This window comes from Pongo pygmaeus, chromosome 6 (assembly GCF_028885625.2).
Source record: "Pongo pygmaeus isolate AG05252 chromosome 6, NHGRI_mPonPyg2-v2.0_pri, whole genome shotgun sequence".
NCBI lineage: Eukaryota > Metazoa > Chordata > Mammalia > Primates > Hominidae > Pongo > Pongo pygmaeus.
Window position 1 is genome coordinate 147,733,191 of NC_072379.2, and position 20,905 is coordinate 147,754,095.

Sequence of the window (20,905 nt, forward strand, 5' to 3'; positions counted from 1 at the left end):
ATGAAAGTGGAAGTTCAAAGCCTCAGCCTTGAAGAGTGTCCCTGGAGACTTCCAGGCCCCCAATGTGAATGTGAAGCCCTCCAGCAAGTGGGGCAAAGCGCCGGATTGACCTTCGCCTGAGTGGGAGGGCAGTCGCTGTTTGGGTCCACGTTAGGGGTGGTCCAGGTCAATTTAACTTGTCATATGCCACGGGAAGACATAAGGTAAGTTAATGATTCGAAGATGAATCAACTGCTCTTTTAGTCAGTCGGTGTCTCTTGAGAATTCATTCACTCAATCCACGAATGTTTTTGACTCTCTACTATGTGTTATGGAACTGGGCTTAAGGACATTTAAGTAAAGAGAGAGACAGAGATTAATTCACTGCCCCAAAGAAGGCCTGGAATCTTCTTAGGGAAAAGAATCCTCACAAAACACTCCACTGAGTATTCTTGTGTTTAGCCTGAGTCATGTTGATTTGAAAAATTCCAGCGTAAAAATTGTATATTTTCACACGGTGTGGTAGAAGGAATGCACTTGTTCTCAGACTATGTTTTGCCCTGGAGATGGGTCCACAGGAAGCCTCTATCTTGGTCACCCTTTGGCACAAGCTTTGCATCTGTTCCCTTCTCCTTGCCTAGATTCTTGTCTCTTCTCTCGCTTTAAAGACCAGGAATTGTTGTTGTTGTTGTTATTGTTGTTTTAGAGATAGTATCTTGCTCTGTCACCCAGGGTGGAGTGCAGTGTCACAATCATAGCTCACTGCAGCATCAACCTCCTGGCTTCAAGTGATCCTCCCAGAGGAGCCTCCCAGGTGGCTAGGACTACAGCCATGTGCCATCAGGCTTAGCTAATTTTTTTATTTTTTGTAGAAATGGGGTCTTGCCATGTTGCCCAGGCTGGTCTTGAACTCCTGTCCTCAAACGATCCTCCCACTTCAACCTCCCGAAGTGCCACCCATGCCCAGCAAGACCTGGATCTTTAACTCTTTGCCTGTCTTTGATCTTTGACACCTCCTGATCCCCAAGCCCCTGCCTCCCGCTAGGCAGGCATTTTTGGTTAAAGTATGAGCTCCCACTTTGTATTTATCTCCAGCTTTGGGTGTTCAGTTTGATGGGGACCACAGGTGTCCCCACCTAGTTCTCCAGCCCTAATTTGTTTTCTCCCATGTTGCAGTTCTTCCCATTTACCCACACCCTCATTGTGGCACAGTGCCCCAAACTGACACATGCCACAGGCTCAGAGTATCTTCTGATATGAAGAATGACTCTGGTCATCCGAGGGCAGAGAGGATTTCATGACCTTTCCCTGAGAACAGCAGCATGAACTGCAGGGTCGGCAAGGGGGTTGTGTCTGCCTGCTGCTAAGGTCAGCTGCAGACAGCCCATGTCAGGGAAAGCCCATTTAGCATTAGAAGAGTAAAAAGAAGAAAATACCTCCTCAGCCAGGGGTACTTTGATGCGAACCAATACAATTAGTCTCTGAATGATGAATATAAATGATAATGACGTATACGTGCTTAAAAAAAGGTGAGAAAAGATCATCACTGCCTAAACCTTCCTTTTAAAGGATGCCACAAGTGGATGAGTGGAGCATATAGGGTAGATAAGATTTTTTTTCGAGATGGAGTCTAGCTCTGTCACCCAGGCTGGTGTACAGTGGCGTGATCTTGGCTCACTACAACCTCTGCCTCCTGGGTTCAAGCGATTCTCCTGTCTCAGCCTCCCAAGTAGCTGGGATTACAGGTGCACACCACCATGCCCAGCTAATTTTTGTATTTTTAGTAGAGACAGGGTTTCACCATGTAGGCCAGGCTGGTCTCAAACTCCTGATCTCAGATGACCCACCCTCCTCGACCCCCCAAAGTGCTGGGATTTCATGTGGGAGCCACTGTGCCCGGCCGGGTGGATATGATTTCAATCTTATTATTTTGAGATGGAGTTTTACTCTTGTTACCCAGGCTGAAGTGCAATGGCACGATATCAGCTCACTACAACCTCCACCTCCTGAGTTCTAATGAATCTCCTGCCTCACCCTCCCCAGTAGCTGGCATTACAGGTACCCACCACCATGTCCTGCTAATTTTTGTATTTTTAGTAGAGACAGGGTTTGGTCATGTTTACCAGGCTGGTCTTAAACTCCTGACCTCAAGTGATCCGCCCACCTCACCTCCCAAAGTCCTGGGATTACAGGCATGAGCCAACATGCCTGGCTAATATGATTTCAATCTAATTAGATCACTGGAAGATAAAGCAAAGTCTCAAAGTGGTTGTCTATGGATGGCACTATGGGTTACATATTATTTTTCCAAAGCTCAGACGTTCTGAATTTCTTTATTTTTGTTATTTATTTATTTTGAGATGGAGTCTCACTCTTGTTACCCAGGATGGAGTGCAATGACTCAATCTTGGCTCACTGCAACCTCCGCCTCCCAGATTCAAGTGATTCTCCTGCCTTAGCCTCCCAAGTAGTGGGAATTACAGGTGCCTGCCACCACTCCTGGCTAACTTTTTTGTATTTTTAGTAGAGTCAGTGTTTCACCATGTTGGCCAGGCTGGTCTCAAACTCCTAACCTCAAATGATCTGCTTGCCTCAGCCTCCCAAATTGCTGGGATTACAGATGTCAGCCACTGCAACCGGCCTGAATTTCTTTAAATAGAGAATCTATATTGCCTTCATAATAACATGTTTTAAAGTTAGTTTTTATCTTAAATGTTAATTTGAAGTCAAAATGCTTTTCCTCTGACTCGGTGTTTAATGCATTTAGGAAAGGCTGAGCATGAAGCCAGGGTTGGGGGAAAGAGCCTGTTTGGAAGAGATTGTAAAAACAGACTCCCGGGAAAGGGTCAGAGCCCAGAGAGATGCCTGCTGGAAAAGAAGTGACATGGTTGAATATTTGCCCTGCTAAGTGTCATGCTGGAATGTGATCCCCAGTGTTGGAGGTGGGGCCTGATGACAGGTGATTGGATCATGGGGGTGGATTTGTCATGGTTTAGCGCCATCCTCTTGGTGCTGTCCTTGCGATAGTGAGTTCTCAAAAGACCGGGTTGTTTAAGTGTGTGGCACCTTCCCTTGCTTTCTTGCTCTCACTCTTGCTGTTCGATGTGCCTGCTCCTACTTTGCCTTCCGCCATGAGTGAAAGCTCCCTGAGGCCTCCCCAGAAGCCGAGCAGATGCCATGCTTCGTATAGCCTGCAGAACCATGAGCCAATTAAACCTCTTTTTTTTTTTTTTTTTTTTGAGACAGAGTCTTCACTCTGTTGCCCAGGCTGGAGTGCAGTGGCATGATCTTGGCTCACTGCAAGCTCCGCCTCCCGGGTTCATGCCATTCTCCTGCCTCAGCCTCTCGAGTAGCTGGGACTACAGGCACCCGCCTCCATGCCAGACTAATTTTTTGTATTTTTTAGTAGAGACGGGTTTTCACCATGTTAGCCAGGATGGTCTCGATCTCCTGACCTTGTGATCGGCCCGCCTCGGCCTCCCGAAGTGCTGGGATTACAGGCGTGAACCACCGCGCCCGGCCAACCTCTTTTCTTTGTAAATTACCCAGCCTTAGGTATTTTACAGCAATGCAAAGAACAGCCTAATACAAGAAGTACAAGGAAAGATGATACCAACTTACCAATAAGGGTACTAAGATGACACCGAAGTAAAATGCAGAACAGTTATCATTTCATTTGCTTGGCAGAAGGAGGGTGACAGTTTGTAGGGAGATATAATCCAACCAAATTGTTTAGGGAAATGTGAAACCAAATGGTTTAGGGAAAATATGATGAAATTCAATATATTTGAATTTGGGAATATATTCAATATATTTCAGACCACTATATCCTTACAGAGTGAGTTTTGGCATGGTACCACTGTGGATCATTTGTCTTCTATTCAAAAGAAGAACAATGCCTATGTTAATGTTATGGTTCAGGAACCCAACAGCAAGTGCAGCCTGCAGCCTGCACTCCCAGCAACTCCTGCTTACATGAGACAACAGTGAGCCGCAAGACAGCATCCCCATCTGAACATGCTTGGCCCTGGGAATCATTAGGGACTCTTTTTTTTTTTTTTTAAATTATTATTATACTTTAAGTTTTAGGGTACATGTGCACAATGTGCAGGTTAGTTGGGGACTCTTAAGAAGCAGAAAGTCCTGACCACCTAACAATGAGCACCAGCTTTTCACTTAATAGTTTCTGAATATTCACCAGGTCAGGTTTTCTTTTGTTTGTTTGTTTTGTATTTTTTGAAACAGGCTGCAGTGCAGTGGCACATTCACGGATCACTGCAGCCTTGACCTCCTGGGTTCAAGCAATCGATCCTCCTGCTTCAGTCTCCTGAGTAGCTGAGACTGCAGGTGCACACCACCAAGCCCAGCTAATTTTATTTTTATATATTTTATATATTTATTTTATATATTTATATATGTATTATTTTATATATGATATATATTATATATCATATAGATATGTATACTATATATATTTTATAGATCTATATAATATAGATCTATATTATGTATTATATAGATCTATATTATGTATTATATAGATCTATATTATGTATTATATAGATATATATTACATATAATATAGATATGTATGTTATATATTATATATTATATAATACAATATATAATATTATATATTATATAATACAATATATAATATTATATATTATATATAATACAATATATAATATTATATATTATATATAATACAATATATAATATTATATATTATATGTAATACAATATATAATATTATATATTATATGTAATACAATATATAATATTATATTATATATAATACAATATATAATACAATATATAATATTATATTATATATAATACAATATATAATACAATATATAATATTATATTATATATAATACAATATATAATATTATATTATATATAATACAATATATAATATTATATTATATATAATACAATATATAATATTATATTATATGTAATACAATATATAATATATATTATATGTAATACAATATATAATATTATATATTATATGTAATACAATATATAATATTATATATTATATGTAATACAATATATAATATTATATATTATATGTAATACAATATATAATATTATATATTATATGTAATACAATATATAATATTATATATTATATGTAATACAATATATAATATTATATATTATATGTAATACAATATATAATATTATATATTATATATAATACAATATATAATATTATATATTATATATAATACAATAAATATTATATATAATACAATATATAATATTATATATAATACAATATATAATATTATATATAATACAATATATATTATATATAACACAATATATAATATTATATATAATACAATATATAATATATAATACAATATATAATATATATTGTATATAATATAACATATAATATAATATAATTATATAATATATAATATATTATATATTATATATGATTATATAATATATAATTATATCATTATATATTATATTATATTATATATTATGTAATATATAATATATGTACATATAATATATGTAATATAATATATTATGTAATATATAATATATACATATAATATAATATAATATAATCTTAATATAATATAATTATATTATATATAATTCTATAATATACAATATAATATAATATAATTATATATAATATAATATAATATAATATAATATATTATATATTATATATTATATATAATATATTATATATAATGTTATATATAATACGATATGTAATATATATAATATATAATATTATATATAATACAATACATATTATATATTATATATAATACAATACATATTATATTATATATAATACAATACACATTATATATTATATATTATATATAATACAATACATATTATATATTATATATTATATATAATACAATACATATTATATATTATATATTATATATAATACAATACATATTATATATTATATATTATATATAATACAATACATATTATATATTATATATTATATATTAGGTATAATTTATATAATATATATTATATATAATTTATATATAATATATAATATTAAATATATAATATATTATATATATTATATATTATATTTTATATATTATATAGAATATATATTATATAATATATATTATATAATATATATTCTATATAATATATAAATATATAATATATAATGTATTATATATTATATTTTATATATTATATATTATATATGTAAATATTATATATTTTATATATATATATATATATATATCAAGCAGGCTACTGTGCCTGGCCTGCTTGCTTCTTTTAACCTATGCTATTCCTATTTTTACCTTGACCTTAAAGCTGATTGGACTTCATTTTATGAGAGGATGCTGTGGCTTACCCAGGTCATAACCATTAAATTGGTCACATTAACCAATGTTTAACCATGATCACAGTTTACCGAGAATACTGGCAAGAAAATGAGTAACTACAAAATTACAACATGTTGTGTGCAATTAATTTTTTTTTCAAATATATTTTAGGTTAACATTAAACATTCCAGTTATAATCTCTATACTGCAGTTGATGCAGAGTTTGAGTTTTAAAAAAAGAACTGCCTTCACAGAAACGTGGACTTATATACTTTTATATAATAAACTTTATATTTTTAGAGCTATTTTAGGTTCACAGTAAAAGTGAGCAGAAAATAGAGATTTCTGGTACCTCTTGCCCTCACACATGCACAGCCTCCCTCCCTATCAACTTCCCCCACCAGAGTGGTAGATTTTTTACAACCGATGAACCAACATTGATGTATTATCACCTGCAGTCTATAGTTTAGATTACAGTGTGTTTGGACAAATACATAAGGTCATGCATCTACCATTACAGTCTCATTCACTGCTGTATTAGTCTGTTCTCACGCTGCTGATACCTGAGACTGGGCAATTTACAAAAGAAGTTTAATTGGACTTACAGTTCCACATGGCTGGGGAAGCCTCATAATCATGGCAGAAGGCAAGGATGAGCAAGTCACGTCTTACATGGATGGCAGCAGGCAAAGAAAGAATGAGAAAGACACAAAAGCGGAAACCCCTGATAAAACCCTCAGATCTCATGAGACTTACTCACTACCATGAGAGCAACATGGGGGAAACTGCCCCCCATGATTCAATTATCTCCCACTGGCTTCCTCCCACAACACTTGGGGATTATGGGAGTACAATTCAATTTGAGATTTGGGTGGGGACACAACCAAACCATATCAACTGCCCTAAAAATCCTCTATGCTCCATCTGTTCCTCCCTTCCTCCTTCCCCACTCCCTTACTCCCCTACTCTACTCCTTGGCAACCACTGATCTTTTTACTGTCTCCATAGTTTTGTCCTTTCCAGAATGTCATATAGTTGGAATCCTACAGTCCGTGGCCTTTTCAGATTGTCTTCTTTCACTTAGCGATATGCATTTAAGCTTCCTTCAGGCCTTTCCATGACTTGATAGCCAATTTCCTTTTAGTGCTGAGTAATATTCCATTGTCTGGGTGTACCACAGTTTATTTTTTCATTTACCTACTGGAGGACATCTTGGATGCTTCCAAATTTGAGCCAATTATGAATACAGCTGCTACCAACACCTGTGTGGATATTTTGTGTGGACCTAAGTTTTTAACTCATTTGGATGCATATATAACTCATTTGGATACATATACACATATATATATAAAATACATACATATATATGTATATATATTTAACCAAAAATTATAATTAAAATATTCTCAAAATGTATTTAAAATATTATTTATTTATTTTTATTTTTTTTTTGAGATGGAGTTTCACTCTGTCACCCAGGCTGCAGTGCAATGGCACAATCTCAGCTCACTGCAACCTATGCCTCCTGACAAGTAATTCTGCTGCTTCAGCCTCCCAAGTAGCTGGGATTACAGGCACCTACCACCATGCCTGGCTAATTTTTGTATTTTTAATAGCAATGGGGTTTTACCATATTGGCCAGGCTGGTCTTAAACTCCTGACCTCAGGTGATCCACCCACCTTGGCCTCCCAAAGTGCTGAGATTACAGGTGTGAGCCACTGCACTCTGCCCAAAAATATTTTTTAGACAAAAGTCATCAAATAACATAACAAGAGTCTTCATGCTACTATCCAGCATACTAGCCTCATCCTTCCCAATCTCCCTTCCCAAAAAGTAACCATTATTCTGAATTCATTGTGGATCATTCCCTTCCTTTGCATTTCTTTTTTTTCTTTTTTTCTTTTTTTTTTTTGAGACGGAGTCTCGCACTGTCACCCAGGCTGGAATGCAATGGCGCGATCTCAGCTTACTGCAAGCTCCGCCTCCCGGGTTCACACCATTCTCCTGCCTCAGCCTCCTGAGTAGCTGGGACTACAGGTGCCCGCTACCATGCCCGGCTAATTTTTTTTATTTTTAGTAGAGATGGGGTTTTACCGTGTTAGCCAGGATGGTCTCGATCTCCTGACCTCGTGATCCTCCCGCCTTGGCCTCCAAAAGTATTGGGATTACAGGCGTGAGCCACGGCACCCAGCCTCCCTTGCATTTCTTATACTCTACTTATATATGTATTCTTAAGCAACACAGTGTATTTTTGCATGTTTTCAGCTTTATATCAGTGGTATTATACACTGATTATTTTGCAATCTGCCTTTCTCCTCTCCTGCCCCACCCCTTATATGAGGCTTATGAAACGCATCCATATTGAAATGTTCAGTTCCCTCAATTTCATTGCTGTTTTTGTGTGCCATTCTATAAACATCCCACAGTCTGGTTTTCTACTCCTTTGTTGATGGACACTTAGGTTGCTCCCAGATTGTTGCCACAATTGCCAACAATTAGATTACAAACAACACTAACAGAAACATCCTGGTACATGACAACTCTGGCACTTAAGCAAAACTTTCTCTGGGACAGTGCTACTCAAAATATGGTCTGAGAACTGTTTGTTTCTAGTAAATCAATGCCCTGCTTCCTTAATCAAGAAAATCTTACTATGAAACAAACATCAGCTAAACTTGACGTTATGTTGCATAATAAAGTTAATTTATAACATTCTGGTGCAAGTTCTTCCTTCTTATAGCAGAACTGGCACTCTGCAAATAAGTGAACCTATATTCTCTCTCTCTCTCTCTCTCTCTCTCTCTCTCTCTATATATATATATATATATATACACACACACACGTATATATGTATATATACAAAAAAATAAATAATTTCATTCCTGGATATATATATATGTATGTATATATATACACATATATATGTATACATATATATACATATATATACACATATATACACATATATGTATACATATATACATATATATACACATATATACATATATATATAGAGAGAGAGAGAGAAAGAATATATCCAGGAATGAAATTATTTATTGATTTATTTTTTAATTTTTATTTATTTATTTTTTTTGAGACAGAGTCTCACTCTTATTGCCCAAGCTGGAGTGCAATGGCACAATCTTGGCTCACTGCAACCTCCGCCTTCCAGGTTCAAGTGATTCTCCTGCTTCAGCCTCCCAAGTAGCTGGGATTATAAGCGCTCGCCACCACACCCGGCTAATTTTTGTATTTTTAGTAGAGACGGGGTTTCACCATGTTGGCCAGCTGGTCTTGAACTCCTGACCTCAAGTGATCCACCCACCTACACCTCCCGAAGTGCTGGGATTACAGGTGTGAGCCACCGCCCCTGGCCAGGAATGAAATTATTGAGCCAGATTCAGAATGGTCTACTTTCTAAATTATGGCAAACTGCTCCCACAGCTTAGTACCTAATATCATAGTGTTAATTCCTATAAATCTGAAATCTTAAGAAACGAGTCTACCTCAAACATTATAGGGCTTGAGACAAGAACACAAATGAAACCCCTGAACAATATGTCTAAATATTAAAAAGTTCGAAGTCATGTGAATAAACTGTTAAATATTGTCTATCCTCCTACCTTGACGAAAATGCTTGTATAACAACCTCGAAGGCCAGGTTCAAATTGACAATTCTCAGATTTTTTTTTTTTTTTTTTTTTTGAGATAGCGTCTTGCTCTATCACGCAGGCTGGAGTGCAATGGCATGGTCTTGGCTCACTGCAACCTCCACCTCCCGGGTTCAAGCAATTCTCCTGCCTCCAGCCTCCCAAGTAGCTGGAATTACAGGTGCGCACCATCACGTCCCACTAATTTTTGTATTTTTAGTAGAGAAGGGGTTTCACCATGTGGGTCAGGCTGGTCTCGAACTCCTGACCTCATGATCCACCCACCTCGGCCTCCCAAAGTGCTGGGATTACAGGCGTGAGCCACCGTGCCCAGCCTAGAATTCTCAGATTTCTTCAAGTCCACCCTGGAATGTGGGTGGCTGTGGAGAGCTGGCCCTTGACCTGCAGCACGACTACTCTCTTCCCATCTCCAGCTCTGCCCTGCACCTCAAGGACCTCCTGAGTGTGTCTACAGACATGCAGCTTACGTGTCCAAACTCCATCTACACGCCCATAAACAGCCACCCCTTGGCCACTTTGGGAGGACAGGCTGCGTGTAGGAAAGAGCCTCCTCGATCCCTGGAAATGAACTCAGAGCTGCTTAGAGGATTTCACAGCCCCTGCTCCGCAGTTTTGTGGTAGAAAAACAGGCTCCAATGGGCACATCCTCTTGTCTCTGGGTACCTCTGGCCATTTGGGAATAGGCAGAACCAGAGGAGGGTCAGAGCTGAGCCTCTAAAATAGGCCAGAGCTGGGCGCAGTGGCTCATGCCTGTAATCCCAGCAATTTGGGAAGCCAAGGTGGGCAGATCACTTGAGATCAGGTTCAAGACCAGCCTGGCCAATATGGTGAAACCCCATCTCTACTAAAAATACAAAAAATTAGCTAGCCATGGTGGCGGGTGCCTGTAATCGCAGCTACTCAGGAGGCTGAGGCAGGAGAATCACTTGAACCGGGGAGGCAGAGGTTGCAGTGAGCCGAGATCATGCTATTGTACTGCAGCCTGGGTGACAGAGCAAGACTCAGTCTCAAAAAACAAAAATAAAAAATGAAATGAAATAAATTAAGCCCAGAGCAGGGACCCCTCTTGCCAGGATATGAGGGCAATACTGGGAACTTTTTACTGTCAATGAGGTTTTCAAATTTTCTATGTTTGTTGTTCATGGTACTCATTAAGATAAAAATCTGTTATGCACCTATATTCATTTCCCCATTTCAATTCTTTATTTTGCCTATGTTCATCTTATTTTGTGTTTTCTTGATCCATTTTGCCAGGGTTCTATCTTATTAATCTTTCAAAGGACCAGCTTTTGGCTTGATTCATCTTTATTTTTCTGCTTTCTCCATTTTATTGACTTCTTTTTTCTTTCTTTCTTTTTTTTTTTTTTTTTGAGATGGAGTCTTGCTGTGTCGCCCAGGCTGGAGTGCAGTGGCGTGATCTTGGCTCACTGCAACCTCCACCTCCTGGGTTCAAGCGATTCTCCTGCCTCAGCCTCCTGAGTAGCTGGGACTACAGGCAAATGCCACCACACCCAGATGATTTTTTGTAGTTTTAGTAGAGATGGGGTTTTGCCATGTTAGCCGGGATGGTCTCGATCTCCTGACCTCATGATCCGCCCACCTCGGCCTCCCAAAGTGTTGGGATTACAGGTGTGAGCCACTGCGCCCAGCCTTATTGACTTCTTTAAGATCATTCTTTGAGTTCATTTGATTTAACCTTTCTTGTTGCCTAATTTATTTTGAGTGAAGAATTGTTCTCTAAATACTGTTTTGGCGGCTTCCCGCCAATTTTAAAAGATAGTGTTTTCATTGTTACCTAGTTTTACATATTTTGTATTTTTATGATTTTTAAATCCTTTTAAAATTTATGATTCTTTAGTAGCATATTATTTATTTTCCAAATAGGTGAGCCTTTAAAATTTTTTTTTATTTTCTGAGACAGAGTCTCACTCTGTTGCCCAGGCTGAAGTGCAGTGGCACAATCTCGGCTCACTGCAGCCTCCACCTCCCAGGCTCAAGCCATCCTCCCACCTCAGCCTCCCAAGTAGCTGGGACTTCAGGCATGTACCACCATACCTGTCTAAATTTTTGTATTTTTTATAGAAACAGGGTCTCATGATGTTGCTCATGCTGGTCTTGAATTCCTGGACTCAAGCAATCCGCCTGCCTTGGTCTCCCAAAATGCTGGGATTACAGGCATGAGCAGATGGGCCTTTTTAAGCAACCCACTTGTTATTTGTTATTAGTTTTTAATTTTATTGCAATATGGTTAGAGAACATATTTTTTGTTTGTTTGTTTTTGTGGGGTTTTTGTTTTGTTTTGTTTTAGAAACAGGGTCTTTCTCTGTTGCCCAGGCTAGAGTACAGTGTTGCAGTCATAACTCACTACAGCCTCGAAGTCCTGGGCTCAAATAATCCTCCCACCTCAGCCTCCTGAGTAGCTACGACTTCAGGCACACGCTCCCGTGCCCAGCTGATTTTTTTATTTTTTGTAGAGACAGGGTCTCATTATGGTACCCAAACTGATCTCAAACTCCTGGCCTCAGGTGATCCTCTTGCCTCAGCCTGCCAAAGCACTGGGATTACAGGCATGAGCCACAGCACCCGGCCCAAATTGAGTTTATCTCTAGAATGCTAGAGCGGTTTAGCATTGGAAAATCTATACGAATCTCTCTTTGTCAGTTTATCTGATTGAGATTAAAATTATATGATTTTTCCCAGTTTTTACAGAAAAAGCTTCATAAAATTAGTATTAATTCACCATTAAATTATTTTTTTAATGTGAAAATAAGATAAAGGGCATCTACAGCAACCACGATATTTAATACCAAAATGTTGAAGGCGTTATCTCTAAGATTGATAACAATAAGTTAAAGGTGGGTCTCCGTGGCTCAGACCTGTAAACCCAGCCACTTCAGGAGGCCAACGCAGGTGGATCACTTGATGTCAGGAGTTCGAGACCAGCCTAGCCAACATAGTGAAACCCCATCTCTACTAAAAATACAAAAACTAGCCAGGTGTGGTAGTGCATCTCTGTAATCCCAGCTACTCGGGAGGCTGAGACATGAGAATTGCTTGAACCCAGGAGGTGGAGGTTACAGTGAGCCAAGATTGTGCCACTACACTTCAGCCTAGGCAACAGAGCAAGACTTCATCTCAAAAAATAAAAAATAAAAGTCAAGGATTCCTGCTATCAACACTTCTATTCACAATTGTACCAAAAATCTTGGCCAGGGCAGTAAGGCAAGAAAAAGAAACAAGAGTTATAGGAATTGGAAAAGAAAAAACAAAACTGCCTTTATCCACTGATGATGTAATTGTCTGCCTAAAAATTCCAAAAATTATCTAAAGATAAACTGTTGTATTAATTTTAACATTTATCAAAGCTGTTGGATACAAAATAAGTATGTGAACTCAATTACATGTCTATCTACCAGCCACAGTTAGAAAAGTAATATATTTTTAAGAGTCATCCTTTCCAGATTCCTATAGGATAATGGCTACTTCTTAAGTCTGAAATTCTCCATGTATTCTCCAAAAGGCATAAAGATCAACAAGAAAAGCAAATGAAACCATCCAAAAAAGCCCGTGAACATCATCACAAAGAGAACGCTACAATTTACACGCAAGGGAGAAAATAAAGATACAAAACCAGCAGACTCAGCCCCAGAGCCCATACTGAAGCCGTCAGATGAGAACACAGAAATGATGAGAGGAAAGTCAGGTTCCTAGTGGTGGCAGAACACAAATAAAACATCACGCCCAGAATGAAAGGGTCTTGCTCAGGATGGGGGAAATCTCAGAAGAGCTCTGAGATCAGGCTGATCTGGCTACTAAAGAATCAAAAGGAGGCTGGACTCGGTGGCTCATGCCTGTAATCCCAGCACTTTGGGAGGCCAGGACCTCGAGACCAGCCTGGCCAACATGGTGAAACCCCATCCCCACTAAAAATACAAAAATTGGCCAAAAATTGCTTGAACCTGGGAGGCAGAGGCTGCAATGAGCCAAGATCATGCCACTGCACTGCAGCCTGGGCAACAGAGCGAGAGTCTATCTCAAAAAAAAAAAAAAAAAAAAGAGAGAATCAAAAGGAAGAAAGATACTGGAGAGTGTACAGGATCCGGGAGGCAGCATTAGGACAGCACCGCTTCTGAGTAAGAATTTGGAAGAGGAGGCATCTATTGAAATGAAAAGAGAAAGTCAAGCAGTGGAAATTATGGATCCCACAGAAACAAAGAAGTCATAAAATTGGAAATACACTGACCTTCCCAGGCACCAGAAAATAAGTAATTTGTTAAAGAACCCATACTTCACTGTACCAACAGGAGAGAGCATTCTTAAACCAAGAAACCTCATCAGTCAAATCCCTCACTCACTCCATAGACACATGTTAGACACATGTGTTAACGGCTGATCAAGAAAAATTCAAGACACTTTATAGAACTACCATTTGATGGTAGTTATTGGTATCTACCCAGAGGAAAAGAAGTCATTACACAAAAAAGATATTTTCACACACACATTTATAACAGCACAATTCCCAATTGCAAAAATATGGAACCAAACCAAATGCCCATCAATGATTTGATAAAGAAATTGTGATATATGTATCCCATGGAATACTACTCAGCCATAAAAAGGAATGAAATAACAACATTCGCAGTAACCTGGATGGAATTAGGGACCACTATTCTTTTTTTTTTTTTTCCTTTTTTTGAGATTGAGTCTCGCTCTGTTGCCCAGACTGGAGTACAGTGGCACAATCTCAGCTCACTGCAACATCCGCCTCCCGGGTTCAAGCAATTCTCCTGCTTCAGCCTCCCAAGTAGCTGGAATTACAGGTGCCTGCCACCACGCCCAGCTAATTTTTGTATTTTTAGTAGAGAGAGAGTTTCACCATGTTGACCAGGCTGGTCTCAAACTCTTGACCTCAAGTGATCCTCCCACCTCAGCCTCCCACAGTGCTGGGATTACAGGCGTGAGCCACTATGCCCAGCCTAGGGATCATTATTTTAAGTGAAGTAACTCAGGAATGGAAAACCAAACATCATATGTTCTCACTTATAAGTGGGAGCAAAACTGTGAGGATGCAAAGGCATAGTGATACAATGGATTTTGGGGACTCAGGGGAAAGAGTGAGAGGGGGGTGAGGAATAAAAGACTACACGTTGGGTACAGTGTACACTGCTCAGGTGATGGGTCCACCAAAATATCAGAAATCACCACTTAAAAACTTATTCATGTCACCAAACAGCACCTGTTCCCCAAAAACCTACTGAAATTTTTAAAAAAATTCCAAGACACTTTAAAATAAACAGAAGAAGGCAAGAAACCTCCATAGGAAGTTACCACAAGAAGAAAACAGGAAGAATCCAAATTTTTCCACCAATAAAAATATTTCCAAAAAAAGGCAGAGAAAAACTATATAGCACATGCTTCAACATGAATTAAATATAATTAAACTAGTGGCAATGTATAGACACACATACAAAAAAAAAATTACCATGAATAAAAAACTCCTAATAGAGGCTGAGTGTGGTGGCTCATACATGTACTCTCAGCTCTTTGGGAGGCCAAGTTGGGTGGATCACCTGAGGTCAGGAGTTCAAGACCAGCCTGGCCAACATGGTGAAACCCCATTTCTACTAGAAATACAAAAATTAGCCATGCATGGTGGCACACACCTGTAGTCACAGCTACTTGGGAGGGCTGAGGCAGGAGAATTGCTTGAACCCAGGAGGTCAAGGCTGCAGTGAGCCAAGATGGCACCACTGTGCTCCAGCCTGGGTGACAAAGTGAGACCCTGTCTCAAAAAAACAAACAAACAAACAAACAAAAAACTCCTAATAGAAAAAGACAAAAAGGAGATGTAAAACAATTTATTTAGCTTAGAAAAGAAAGTAAAAGAAAAGACAAAATCATCTCAGGAATTAAGACCAAATTACAAGGTGTTCAGAGGAGAATAGTGGAATAAAAGCATCCAAGATAGTGAGCAATAGTGACCTACCTGGCTGTGCCCATCATTAAGCCATTGATGTCTCAGCTCCAACTCCTCCCTTCTGTGCTCAACTTTGTGATGTCGGGGCAGCTACAACTGCATTTTGCTTTGCCAGCTGGACCCAGGTTGGCCTTTGGCAAGAAGGGGAGCGAAAGGGAGACTGCAAGGCCAGAGGAGGAGGAAAGGATGAGTTTCCTCCTGTCTGCTCACTGCTCCTGTGAGTATCATCCTAGCAATGCTTCTTCACCCCAGCAGCAGCACTTCCTTTCTGCAGAAGCATTTGAATGTGGTTTGCAGTTTGCAGTTTTTCCAGCATTTGCAGACCCGACCTCATACGGCCCATCTCATATTCACCAGAACCAGTGCAGAGCCCCCACCTTGAAGTTCTGAGTTTTGGCTCCAGGTGCCCCACCTCTAAGTTCCTACTTGTTCCCCTTTCTTATTGTTTCTTTAACCCTGGGAGTGGAAGCTGCAGTTGCTACCTCTATGAGACCTTAGAGTTCTCTTTTTACCCTGTTATAACTTTATAATGAACACATTTTTACCTAGTTAACACTTTTTATATTAAATTCTTACTGTTCAACTAACTTGTGTGTATACTATCTCTTGGCCAGACCCTGACTACACTGGTGAATTTAAATAGAAAAGTAATTTCTTGAAATGATCCTGGGTGGTTTATAGGATAAACAGAATGGCCTGAGAACGAGGCTTAAACAGATGGAAGCCCAGCCATGTTCATCCTGCAGGAATCATCTGGGCAAGACAAGCTCCTAATGCCTTTCACATTGTTGCACCCACCATCACCACCACAAATCCCAACATGCAGAAGATTATGAACAGACAGATAAGGGTCGCTCTGCAGATAGGTAGGGACAGGACAGTAAAGAAATTTGGAGGCAAGTTTTTAGACAGTTTCACTTTTCTTAGATTCATCTCTCCAAAAAATATTTATCAAGTACCTTCTATGTGCTAGGCATCAGAAGGGAACAAAAATAAATGACATGGATCTTGTCTTAAAATCTAGACCACTGTTTCTCAACATTAGAATGTATTAAAATCTGGGATACTGTTAAAAATACCTCACCTCTGGAGATGCTGGGTCATTGCAGCTGGTGTGGAACCTGCAACATATACTTTTTAACAAGCATCCCAGGTGATGCTGAAGTTGGTAGCCCACAGACCACTTTGAGAAATATTGATATTACAAACAAAAAAAAATTATGCAGCAGACACAAAATCATGGGTAGGGGAAGAAAAATCACTGTTTCCTTAATCCTCACAGGTCTTTTAAAAACAAACAAACAAACAAACAAAAACGGAGTCTTGCTCTGTTGCCCAGGCTGGAGTATAGTGGCGTGATCTCAGCTCACTGCATCACTGCAACCTCCACCTCCCAGGTTCAAGTGATTCTCCTGCCTCAGCCTCCCAAGTAGCTGGGATTACAGGCACCCACCACCATGCCTGGCTAATTTTTGTATTTTTAGTAGAGATGGGATTTTGTTAGGTTGGCCAGGCTGGTCTCAAACTCCTGACCTCAGGTGATCTACCTGCATTGGCTTCCCAAAGTGCTGGGATGACAAGTGTGAGCCACCGCATCTGGCCACCTCATAAGGTTCTTAGTTGGAATAGACCCCATTAAAATATATATATATATATAATATTTATACACACGCAAGAGAAAAACAAGTTTATTTACATGTATATTTCACACCTACATGGCAGACACCCAGGGAAGGAGTAGTTCTCAAAGAAGTAGCTTTGAATTCCAGCTTGTATAGCATCTTCAACAAAGAATAGTGATTTTTAGAGAAGTGACGGGACAAAGGAAAAGGACTTTGGGTCTCTAGAGGGGGCTTCTCTGCGGGGAAGCAAGTAACTGGCAGATAAAGGCGAGTTGGTAAAGCATGTTCAGGTAGATTCCTCTGGCTCCAACTCCTGGCAGACAATGGTCTAAAACTGTCTTCAGTGGTTAACCTTTGTTCTCCCTGGTAAAAGACAGGGGCACGATGCCTTTTATCTTTGTAAATCTCTGTCCTGCATTTAAGCAAATGGAGGGCAGAGAACTTTCCTGCATCTGTTTCTTCTTAATTGTCTTCAGCTCAACAATCCTCCTTCTTTTGGAGTGGCATGTTCTGGACTCCGCACATGTCTGGAAGCAATGGTCAATTTCCCTAGAATGTAGATTTATTGATTAAAAAGAGACAAGGAAGAATTGCTTAGGAGGTCAGTTTTATGCCTCTACAGGACTTCAGAGAAAGAACAGATCCTTCCTGCTTGATTTTAGGCAATAAATGCTTCTTATCTGACTGATCAGAAGACCACAGCCTTTAGAAAATATGACTCAAAAAATATTTTTCTTTGAGTTTTTTGACCAACCTTAAAAAAAAGTCCTGCAGGATATTTTCACTTAGGAACCACCAATAAATGTATGTTTTGTCTGTTACCACAAGAAAGCGTATCGGGTTTAAATATGTTTCTTTAATCGTATCCAGGCGAGCCTGACACTTATTCTCTTTTGTACTCCTATATTCTTTCTTCCTCTTAATATATTTTTCTTCCTTCTTTCCTGGCTGTAAACCCCTAGTTTTCTCTCTTTCCTAATTGATGATTTTTTTCAATTCTTCAGCCACAGGCGCCCAATAAAATGGCTTTCAATCCCTGCCTTTACTTCCAGCATATTACCTCACTCCCTCTCAAACGCCAATTAAAGGCTTTGTCCATTCCTGCTTAAAAAAATAGATGTAGGAAAAGGTAGAAATAGATGTAGGAAAAAAGTCTTTCTGTCTACCCAGAAAGACGAGTGCTTGGAAATTACTAATTAGGTAACCAGAAATTTTGTCAATAATGAGCCCCAGGCTGGGTGCGGTGGCTTACGCCTGTATTCCCAGCACTTTTGGGAGGCCAAGGCGGGCAGATCACGAGATCAAGATGTCAAGACCATCCTGGCCGACATGGTGAAACCCCGTCTCCACTAAAAATACAAAAATATTAGCTGGGCATGCTGGTGCACGCCTGTAGTCCCAGCTACTTGGGAAGCTTAGCCAGGAGAATCGCTTAAATCCAGGAGGCGGAGGTTGCAGTGAGCCGAGATCACGCCACTGCCCTCCAGCCTGGGCGACAGAGTGAGACTGCAACTCGAAATAATAATAATAAGTCCCCTCCCCTTGCCTGCCAAAGTGACTCCAATAATCACTCGACAAGGACTTTACTTAAGAGCTGGTTTGACTTCCCATCTAAATTGCGGTGGCTCAGTGGCTCACGCCGGTAATCCCAGCACTTTGGGAGGCCAAGGCAGGCAGACAAATGAGGTCAGGAGTTCGAGACCAGCCTGGCCAACATGGAGAAACCCCATCTCTACTAAAAATAAAATAATTAGCCCGGCGTGGTGGCGCATGCCTGTAGTCCCAGCTACTCGGGGAGGCTGAGGCAGGAGAATCGCTTAAACCTGGGAGGTGGAGGTTGCAGTGAGCCACGATCACACCTCTGCACTCCAGCCTGGGCGACAGAGCAAGACTCTGTCTCAGGAAATAAATAAATTGCAAGGAAAGGCAAAACAAATCTCACTGTGAATGTGGCTTGTCCATTTGCTGTAAAAACAGCCCTATTGCCTCCCTAGTGTGAAGCATCAGGTCCTACTAAGAGTGCTGGGTGGAAAGGCCTCTTTTGGAAACATGGCTTTGCTTTGGCAAATATTGTTGCTGATCTACCTGGGATCAGAGCTTAAGGTTCATTCTTACCTTGAGGAAGCAAAGGGGTTTTCATGTGTGTGAAATAGAAAATACCTTTCACATTGTAAAGACGCTGTTTTGAAAAAAAAAAAAAATCAGGCCCAATGTAATGGACAAGAGGTAGCACATCAACAAGATTCTGGAATAAATACAGTACTAACTCCCATCCCCCAGAGTACTAGCTACTAGTAAAATGAGATATAATGTTTCAGACTTGACAGGGTCTCTGTTACAAACCATTCTTACATTCCTGGGCACAGAGCTAGCCTAAACATTCATAGAGCTCTTCAATTATATTTTGGCTCTTATATCAGCAGAGTTGAAGAGGAAAACCATGGCAGGGTATATGGGCCTCCTTTCAGATACAGAGTAACAGAAACCCCAACTCAAAGGTCTTTCCAAAAAGGAAATATACTTATTCATAAAAAGAGAATTTCAGAGATAAAGCAGACTTTAGGTTACCCCCAATGATGTTAGCAACAGCCCAGATTTTCAAATCCCAGCCCACAATCTATATTGACATCTTCATCTTGAAGTTGGCTGTCCTCCTAGGTGTAAAGTGGCTGCCAATAACAACTGGACTTTCTCTCTAAGGAGGGAGCAAGGACTTCCTTGGAAATCACAAGCAAATCTCTCCTCCAGGCTCTGCAGCCACAACTTGGTCACATTTCCATTTCTAAACCAATTCTTGACAAAAGGGGACATATTATCCTTAAATTATTTCAGCCCAGGATAAGCTTTCCCTCTGATACTTGGCCACTTAGCGGAGGGTGGAGGCTTGAAAAAAGTCAGGGCTCTGTTACAGGAAGAAGGAGAAATGCTGAGTGGGCTACCAACAGTGTTGCCCACCTGGAGGGAGAGTCTTCGCTGAGCAGGAGCTTGAAGTGGCTAAGTTAAAAACGGAAGTACATCTGAGGACCCTTCCAGCTAGCAGATTCCAAGAAGACTTAATAATGCCTGATCCCAAATCCATTCTTTCATCAATCTGAGCTGAGGCACTGTGTACCATCAGGAAACTGTGCAGGTTCTGCAAGAGGTACAAAGATAAATAAAAATGGTTCCATCTGGACTTTATTGCACAGTGAGAGTCATATGAGGTATCTGTAAATAACAATAAAAGGTAGAATCACTTTGTGGGAAGTTCGATCCACAAGTAAGACTTCTGTGATGGTTAATTCTGTCAACTTGATTGGATT

The 20,905-nt window shown here is 39.3% G+C and overlaps 1 protein-coding gene and 1 long non-coding RNA gene across 2 annotated transcripts in view; one reads left to right on the plus strand and one right to left on the minus strand.

The window, feature by feature from the left end:
• The window catches only part of C6H7orf33 (chromosome 6 C7orf33 homolog), a 26,133-nt gene continuing 5,228 nt past the window's right edge, over positions 1–20,905 (plus strand). Inside the window, 2 exon segments of the mRNA XM_054496904.1 lie at positions 1–79; positions 82–203. Of these exon segments, the coding sequence (XP_054352879.1) occupies positions 1–79; positions 82–203 (201 nt within the window).
• Positions 17,690–20,905, minus strand: part of LOC129041390 (uncharacterized) — a 22,499-nt gene continuing 19,283 nt past the window's right edge. The window contains exons 2-3 of the long non-coding RNA XR_008503855.1: positions 20,559–20,736; positions 17,690–18,152 (exon numbers count right to left, since the gene is read on the minus strand). This is a non-coding gene — a long non-coding RNA (uncharacterized LOC129041390). The remainder of the gene's footprint in view (positions 18,153–20,558; positions 20,737–20,905) is intronic.